This window comes from Simochromis diagramma, unplaced genomic scaffold (assembly GCF_900408965.1).
Source record: "Simochromis diagramma unplaced genomic scaffold, fSimDia1.1 OVJJ01000293.1, whole genome shotgun sequence".
Lineage (NCBI taxonomy): Eukaryota > Metazoa > Chordata > Actinopteri > Cichliformes > Cichlidae > Simochromis > Simochromis diagramma.
The window spans coordinates 25939558-25949186 of NW_024386801.1; the positions used below are offsets into that span (position 1 = coordinate 25939558).

Sequence of the window (9629 nt, forward strand, 5' to 3'; positions counted from 1 at the left end):
GGCCTCTCAGGCGTCCTGAGCTTCACACTCACACTGAGAGCGTCGGGCACTGGTTCATTAGTTTTATTAGAGTCCAATTTAAAATCAGCAGAGAACAGAAAGATTTCATGAAATAAATATTTAATTAGCAGAGTTCACACTAAAGTTTATAGATATATTATATATATATATATATATATATATATATATATATATATATATATATGTATATATATGTATATATATATATATATATATATATATATGTGTGTATATATATATATATATATATATATATATGTGTATATGTATATATATATATATATGTGTATATATATATATATGTATATATATATATATATATATATATATATATATATATATATATATATATATATATATATATATATATATATATATATATATATTACACATTTATATTTTCAGTGTAAAATATCTGTTATAAAGATGTATACATCTGGTTAAAGTTTCAAAACCTTTTTCTAGTTTTACTGAAGTTTTTATGAACAGACTGGATAAAGATGATGGAGGACGCTACTGCAGTTCCCAGTCTGACCTGATGGTGACAGCACTGTCTCCGCTGCTTAAACTCTGACACATTTGCCGTCATGATAACGTGAAGCTGCAGCATCAGGAGGACGTGCTCCAGCCTGCTGACGACGATGATGGCGAAGAGGCGGCGTCAGCATTGTGCTTTTTGATTAATTAGATCATTAGACGTCCTCACTGATGACACCCTGAAACACGGTCGTATCAAAAATATTTTTGGTTTCTGAAAATTGTTATAAAAAAAACATTTAAGTATCTTATTCCATATTGTTCCATATCCATCATCCTCATCGACCTTAAAGTTCCCATTATTAGGGGCGTGGCCTCTGTGACTGACGAGTGGGTGGAGACATAGATGGAGATGTTTGGTCATGAGTGAGAATCACAATAAACTCATTATCAGAAAGTGGCAGTATTGTCTAAAAATCTGACACTGAGGCGTCCACGGTGTGAGGAAACAGCACCTCTCCGTGTGATGTCATCAGCTGCACGCCGGAGCATGGGCATCTGGGAGGACGAAGAAGGCAAGCGAGTAGGCAGGAAGCTGCAGGTGGCGAGCCGGCAGGAGAAGTTTTCCTTTGAGTTCAGGCAGCGTTTTATCGTCCACCATCATCAACACCTCGCTGTTCAGCTTCACTGACCTGCAGAAACAGGAAATGAGCTCATCAAGCTAACCGCCACACAACGAGTCAAACACAAAGATTACTGAGATATTAATCTTTGCCCATTTCTGCATAACTCATCCTGTTTATGATCCTCGGGTGTTAGGGTTGTGTGCACCCCCTTGTGGTCGGACCGCAGCAGTGCGGGGTGTTATCGGCAGAGTTACCCTTCTCCGGGTATATGCCTGTATCATTTTCCACCACAGCTTATGAGTCAGATCATGACACCATAAGAGGAGGATTTAGGATGGGGCTAGTTTGAGATTGGTTGGTTAAATCAGGTAAAGCTTTTGATTTTTATGTAGTTGTTCTCAGAAAGCCTCCAGCAGCTGAGGTGCTGTGGAGCGGTGGACGGGAGTCAGACTGTCGATTCATGTTGACCAGTTTTGACTCACGGCGGTGACCTTTGAACTCTTTTGAAGCACGCCGCTGAGCCCAAACTATGAGGCCATTGTTCGTCCCCCGTCAGCACAGCTGAGATAAAAGCCTGAGAGAGAGTTACACATCAACGGCATCGGTCCTCGACCTGCTGCTGTCTGCATCAGCTGATTCGCTCTCAGGTGGCATTAAATCACCATGACAACAGCTTTCTGTCTGGCACGCTGAACCAGAGCAAAGCCACAGATCAAAAGCATCAAAAGGTCAACCTCAGCAGCTCTCATAGGACTCGATAAACACCTGAATCTGAGCGTCACAAGACCGAAGCCAGCGTCTGATTCACTGTCGCCCCTGTTTTTGCTTTCATGAGTAAAATAAAATTTTAAAGGATTTAAAAAGTAGCTTTCAGGAAGTGTTGAGGCTCACTTCTGTAGAGAAATGTGAGCTGGTCTTCAGGTTTCTACACCAACCAGCCATCACAGCTGAAACACAGACGGCGTCCCTGCAGATGGTAAAAACTGCAGGTTTCACTGGATGCTGAGGCGAGATGATCCGCTGATGCTTCCTCAGCATCAAAACATTTGCTGGATTCTTCTTCATTTTTAAGCTTAGACCGTTTCACCATCACTGAGTTCAGGAGATCCAGATGTTTCAGAGACTCAGATTCATAAGAACAAAAACAGAAAATGTAAATTTAAAAAGAGAAAAGACATCAGCTCCATGCTTTTATTTTCTGACTCCAGCACAGCAGCTCTGCATGATTCAGAGCTCAGCCCTTGTCTGAAACAAGGCTGGCTTTACGCCACTTTTCTTCTGTTTGGCTCTCCCTCTCTCACACAGTAGTCGACGGGGCTTCAGTCCCTGAGATGACATCATTCAGATCAAAGAGTAGAAAATACTGTAATAATGAGTGTTCGGCCTGCGGGTATCACTACACACACGGAGCTTATTATTCGTAACTTTATCGAGAACCTCCACCACAGGAAGAGCAGAGACAGACAGGAAGTGAGGAGAGGCAGAACAGGTCGACTATAATGACCTGAACGTGTCTTCTTAGGCTTGCAGAGTTTGGGCCGTCTGACACACAGAGCGGTGTATCATCAGCACATAAAACATCTGCAATAGGCCAATCCTGATGTTCAGGTAGAATCAGGTGTTCATTTACAGATTTTGACATGTTGCTTCTTCACCATGTGTATTTCACTAAAAATGGGGGCGGGGCTTATTATCTAAGGTTCACTCTACTTCCGCAGAGCCGGGAATATTTAGTGAAAAACAACTGTCTTCTTTGGGGTCGAAGCAGATTTCTAACTAGGAGGAAAATGGCTTCATTGAGTACGTTCAGGCACCTGGAGTAGAGTCCCTCCTCCCCGGGCTGCTCAGACTCCAGGACAAAAGCCTCCACTGTGCTGTTGGAGAAGACGGCGGGCACCGAGATCCTTGCTGGCGTCTTCCCAAGGTTCATTGACATCAGCGTGACCGCTCCACGTCTGTAGCTGCAGACACGCAAAACAGCAGCATTATTACTCAGCTTGACTTCCACTTCACCTCAAACAACACAGAACGAAGCATGAGCTTCGTTTCTACTCACACAAAGCAAAACATGCGCAGAAATTATGTTTTGTTATCAAGGAAATCTCTAGGAAATTACTACTGGTGTCAGTGTACACAGCAAGAAATAAAAAGCTTTTTTCCTCCTATAAACACTTTTAGTTTGAAGACGTTTGTTCCTGAGCTGAAGTAAAAGACATTCAGGTTTTCAGAAACTGAGATATTAATCTTTGCCCATTTCTGCATAATTCAGAATTCAGGTTTGAGATGAGTTTTGAATAACGCTTTAAGAATTTCAATCTTTTCTTATTTTAAGATTTAAGAACTTTTTTTTCTGTTTCTGTTTCCAGACGTTTTTGCTGGTTTATAGGAAAAATAAACCTTAAAGATCCACAGCTCAGCTGATTCATTAAAAGGACAGTTCACTTTCAAATCTGAGTTTTTCTTTCCTCTGGCTTGTAGTGAGTCCAGTTTCAGAGGTGTTGATGTTCACAGTACAAATTTAAATAAATATATGAAATCAGAAATCCTTTTTCTGAGCAGCTCCATGTAGAAACTATTTTGTTGTACAGGACATTGCTTGAAGGGAGCTGTAGCAGCTGTTAACCAGCTGTTAACTGCTAATACCTTACTACATCATTACCTTGAGCTAGCTATTTCTAGCTATTTCAGACCACTGCAGAGACAGCTGTTTAGACAGCTGTATAAACAGCTGGACGGGCCGGAAGAAAATCCCGTCCACCTGATGTGGCAGGGTTACTGGTGGTGGGAGGTCTCGATGTTTGTATGAGGGCAGGATGTGAAGCGTACCTCTTCCTGTTGGTGCAGTGCAGATACATCCTCACTCGTTTACTTCGGCCAAACTCAGAAAGCACTTGAATCTTTAAAACCTCCGGTCCAACCAGCCTCTTGTAGAGAACAGACAGCCAATAATCCTGAAAGAGGACACAACCTTTACTGGACAACGACAAACTGTGAAGATCTGGAAATGTATCGAGCACATAAACTAACAGCAGCTTATTTCAGCCACGTTAACGCTCAGTATGAGTGTGAAGGTCCTGATTTGATCAGATTAACATACATTTTCTGACAAATGATCAGTTAATGAACTCACTGAGTCTGTGCTAAACATGTCCGTTTAGGTTTTTAATTAATTTGATGTCCCAAAGTGGACAAACTTAACCTCTTAAGCCCCAACGCCCCCTGATACGGGGGCAAAAGGCAGGAGATCAGTTAGGCTTGGGGCTTAAGAGGTTAAGCAATAACATCCAATCTGAGTGTAGGAAGGAGGAACTCTTAAAATGATTTTGCACATGTAAAAAACATGAAAGCGTAGCTGGAATACTTGAGAGAATCAACCTGACTCTGTCTTACAGGAAGAGGATCCAGGTTGTCGTCCACCAGGTGGTAACTCCCAGAGCCGATGAGCACCTGCCTCATCACGATATCCAGGCCGAGTGCTGCTCCCAGGCCTAATTTATCCAGCCACCTGCACAGATTCCCAGCATGGAGACATCTCAGCAGCAACTCAGAGATATTTGAGAGTGTTTCAGAGATGCTGAGAGCAGAAATGTTCATCCACAGAAAAACACATTCAGCAGAATAAAAATCGTTTACTGAAAGAAAGAAATCAGTCTGAAAAACACCAACGAGGTCCAGAAGTCTAGAAGACTATGAGGAAATGGTCTCTGAGCTCATGCCTGAATGCCTTCATGATGGCTTTATGTTTCAGGTCTGACTGAAGGTCTGGCTGAATACAACACGATGTTCATGATGTTCAGAGAGAAGACTAAAGCAGGGCAGACATGAGGGACTCACATGAATCCTGCGACGAACGTGTCCGACAGTCCTGCAGCTCCTCCTCCGTACGCCGAGCTTGTCTCTCCAAGCCAAACCGACTTCCCCGGAGACGCCAGCTTCACTTTCTGAGCCGGATGAGAAGAAACAAACCCGGTGAAACTCCAAACACACCCAGCACAGAGCTGCTGGCACACAGCACAGCGTTACCTTCATGACTTCATTGGTCTTTAAGGCCAGTGAGTCCAGGACTTCAGGATCCAGGAAGTCCTTCACAGACGTGTCTCTGCCGTTCACGTAATAACTGACAAACAGCAGAGCAAGTTTATTTTATGAGTTATGAATGAAGCATTCACAGCAGTAAACCAGCACGAAGGCTTGGGAATAAAAGAACAGTGTTTCAGGCCGAGGTGTCACTGATATCCTTTAAAATTAAATCAGGTGTGCCTCAGGGCTCGAGTTTAGGACCACTGCTGGTCTCAACCAGTGCTCAGCTGTTTGTGGATGATGTGATCATTGTTAAGCCTAATTTATCACCCAAACTAACTGTCAGTGTGGATGATGAATAATAATCTTATCTTGACTTAAATCTCTTCTTGTCTGATTATGATTCAGAATTTTGGACTTTCTGAAGAAAGTATTGATGCTTTATGACCAACTTTCAACTTAATAAGTCCAAAACTATTTTCTGAATTTATGGTTTAATAAATTCAAAATTAGGAGACTTCAAACAAACATTTGGAGACAGATTTATGTTGGTTTTGTTGTCTTTATGGGAGCATACAGACACTTTATAGCCACTGAATGTCGGTTGGACTAAAAATATTAGAATTTTGTTAAGTTTTAATAACTTTGACATTCTGTTTCCTTGCAACAAGATTTGTGTTACAAATGCTAAATAATTTGTTCTGAACAGTCTCTGACTGATATGTACATTTGCAGTTTCACAATAAAAGCATGGGAAAAGTATCTCACTGTCAGTAGGAGTGCATAAACTTTTAATTACCTCCGATGGACGGAGAAGCTTTCAGGCTGTAAATGTGACATTTTTCACATTTACAGTTAAAATGCAAAGTTTTTATGCACGTCGCTTGTGACTGCATGCATTATGTTGTGAGAGTAGACTTAACTCAGAAATTACATTTCAGAGTAAATAAAGTGATGGTGAACTCACTGGTGCCAGGTACAGGCGTCGATGGCCTCGGCTCCGGTCTGCAGGAATCTGCAACAGTCACAAGAATTCATGGATAAATCGGCAGCGTCAGCTCAGTAATTAAGTTGTTTTCTGTCTTATTCCTGCAGACTGAAGCTCACATGTGACTCTGTAACTCAGTTAGAGCACAAAAATCAGCTGCTTCCCTTTAATAAAAAGTTTTAGGTTTGTCTGCATCGTTGGTATCTGAGAGACGTTAAAACATCAGATCAGATCAAAAAGCTGAAAACTTCAGAATCTGTCAGCTCATGACAGACGAGGAGCAGAGTGAATAAAATTCCTGAAAACAGAGAGAAATAAAGTAAAAAACGTTCATTTTTTTATTATGTGTCTTGTTTTCAAAAATTCGTAACGCAAAATTTCATGTGAGGAAAAAAATTTATTGAAAAAAAAATGTAATTTTTTCCCCCAAACATTTTATGTTCTTTTCTGTTGACAGCAGAAACTTTTCATGAGCTGTCTCTGTACGGTGACCTTTGACCTCTCACCCGTCCAGTAAGTCTATGTGGTGGTTTCTCGGCTGGCCAGCGTCCGGCCCGTACAGCCCAGCATCTTGGTACAGTTTGGACTCTGACATCATCTTCCTGAGACGAATGAAGTCCAGCCCGAGCTGATGCCCATCCACCCGGATCCCGGCCTTCTTCTCGAAGCTGTTTGGCTCTGATCAGAGATCACTTTGATTAGAGATCATGTAAAGAAGAAAGGTGACTTCCTGTCTGAGCATCACGCCACATGAAGGCGAGGAAGTGAAACTGAAACATTGGATAAGAAACCGCCTAAATAAGCAGGTCACAGACTCAAGAAAAAACGCTGATTGAGGCTCTGTGATTATTGATTATCAGCTGATCAGAGAAGGAGTCGTACCGTTTCCGAGCTCCCAGGACATCCCATAATGTCTGGACTGGCAATACTTCAGCAGCAGGGCAGCGTTGCTGTTGTTCCAGCTGTTGTCGGCCGTCCTCAGCAGAGCATTCAGGCCAAAGATGAGCTGGAAGCCAGAGCAGTTGGCGAAGGCATGCAGCTGGTCCACGGTGAGCTCTGAGAGGGACACGACAGTCAGAGGACGGGTGGCATCTCCATGGCAACGCCTGACAGACATCAGGACTCACCTGTGAAGAAGAAGCTCCTGTATGTACCCAGCAGGTCCTCCTTCATCAGGACCAGCTTCTGCTTCGCCCAGTCGCACTTCAGACGCTCCTCCATCCACGGGGGTAGGAAAGTCTGGTCACATGACTCACCTGGGAGTTTCAACGGTCACAGAGAGGTCAGGAAGTCAGAGACTCACATTTCAACTATTTAAAAGTTTCAACACTTAAAAACTGAATAAGAAGAAAAAGTCTCCAACCTGAACTTAGACTAAAAACAAAAGAATCACATGACACATTAAAAAAATCATTTCCTGTAAATAAAACAAAGAAATCAACATGTTCCAGATCAGTGTGATGTCAGAGAGGTCACAAGGTGATCGTGTTTACCTGCAGCGTCCTGAGGCTCCTCCCACTGTTGCCTCCTGTGAGGCTCAAACACCATGAAGTCCTGCCGCGTCCCCCCAAATCGCAGGAAGGCCGGACTCAGAGCTGCTGCAAGCGTCCTCATCCTCCGAGAGCTGCAGAGAAACCTCAGAGTCAGTCCCATGATGCACTGCTGCACTGACAGCAGCATGCAGTTCACATTAAAGAATGCTCGGAAATATTCGCGGGTCAAAGCACCGAAACCTGCTGGTTTTAAACGACCCCAGCTCTGTTTCACTTTGATCTTTGATCTGAAATCTAAGTTTTGAAATTATTTTGTTGTCACAACTCCTGAAGGGTTACGAAGAATAACTCTGATGTCATAGTTTTTAAGTTGGTCAACCGTTTTGACTACAAACATGTGACTTTAACTTGATTTCCTTTCCTGGTTTTGAGACTTTGGAAAGGATTTTACTCGTGACCTCTGACCTCTAGTTTCCACATGCAGAGATCTGTGCTGATTATCTCACATCCATCATGTTACTGAAACAGAAGGGATTTTGGAGCTCGAGTTTATTCCCGGAGCACAAACGTGTCGGATTCACAGAGAAACATGAATCTAAGTTTGGCTGTCGAGATTCAAAGTTCAAATTTACAGCAGTTTTATTTAAAATTAATCAGGTTACGAGGGTCAGCGGGTTACTCGGGTTATTCTCAGATCTAAGAGTGTTTGTGGTTCTCGGGTGTGCTCCTGCTGAAACAGGAACTCTGGGAATTCCCATGCGGACTCTGGAAACAGAAGTGAAACCTGGAATGACTCAGGATCACCTTACTTCTCAATCCTTTAAACCTTTTAAATCAGGTTCAGATTTTTTTTTTTTTTTTTTGAAGTCCAAACTTGAACTGCAGGTGATGCTTACCTGGTCTGAGACTGCGGGAGGCGGAGCTAACAGGTTTCAGGTGAACTGACTCAGGATCAGATTTGAAAGTGAAACAAAAGTTTGAAAGTTTTGATCCTTAGAGTTTTTGATTTTGTGACCTCTGACCTCCTGTCTGTTTTAACCCGGTGTTTCCTGTTTAACGGGACAATCGTCGGTGGATTAGAGTCAGTGCTCACCTCAGTAGCCACACGAAGCTCTCCTGTGAAGCCAGACTCGCGTCGATGGTCACGGACAGAAAGCGCGGATCCACGCGTCGCAGAGGGGCCGACACGTCCACGCCCAAACCCAGACCGGGGTCCCGGTCCGGCTCCCCGGGGGGTCCATCAGGGAGCCGGGATCCTCCGGTTCCGGATACCAGAGTCCCGGTGCAGCAGAGCGCGCACAGCAGCAGCGCGAGCCTCATGTCTGTCACACTTCCTGTTTCGCGTCCTCGTGCGCGCACACAGAACGACCGGGACCTCAAACCACGAGCTTATATGCAGGTCCAACATTTCAGCAGGAATCACGAGAGACGACACTCCATCAATCGATCAGTGATCAATGACCTGAAATTAATATTCATCTAATAACGAGCCAGAAACGAAGAAACCTGCGAACATGTTACCGTGACAGAAACACGCATGAACTGTCCCACGAATACAAAACTCAATAAAAATACACATAAATATTTAATGCTTAAAAAAACGAAACTATGACAAAAAGTCAAAAATTAAATTAAATATTAATAAAATGTCCCACAAACACATATGAGACCACAGCCCACAAACCAACACTAAATTAAATTATCAAAAGACTCAAATTTATGTCCTCAGAGTTCATGATTTAAAAAACAACAAAAAAAACAACAAAAACAAAAAACCTTTTTAAATATTTTTATATTTAAAGACAAAAAAAAAAAAATCAGATGACCTAAAATGTAGATTAAAATGTCAAAAAATATGAACACATCTAAAGAACACCAAAATCTTCCAAATAAGAGAAAAATGTCAAAAATATATAATCAAAAATGGAAACAGTTCGACTTAACCAAACAACAAACTAAAATTAAAAATCAAATGAATCCACTGCAAATAAAAACAGATTACAC

General features: G+C 42.4%; 1 protein-coding gene across 2 annotated transcripts; it reads right to left on the reverse strand.

Annotated features, from left to right (window-relative positions):
- Positions 1-370: 370 nt before the first annotated feature.
- hpse (heparanase) lies at positions 371-8979 on the reverse strand. 2 transcript variants are annotated; one of them, XM_040026818.1, is made up of 12 exons: positions 8719-8975; positions 7626-7756; positions 7260-7388; positions 7015-7188; positions 6639-6810; positions 6112-6159; positions 5148-5241; positions 4959-5065; positions 4515-4629; positions 3951-4075; positions 2939-3085; positions 371-1190 (listed from the first exon to the last, which is right to left on the reverse strand). In XM_040026818.1, the coding sequence occupies exons 1-12, from the start codon at positions 8943-8945 to the stop codon at positions 1031-1033; spliced, it is 1629 nt and encodes a 542-aa protein (XP_039882752.1). In that variant the 5' UTR covers positions 8946-8975; the 3' UTR covers positions 371-1030. The 2 variants fall into 2 exon arrangements, with proteins under 2 accessions (XP_039882752.1, XP_039882753.1); XM_040026819.1 differs by lacking the exon at positions 2939-3085 and having other exon boundaries at positions 8719-8979.
- Positions 8980-9629: the final 650 nt, after the last annotated feature.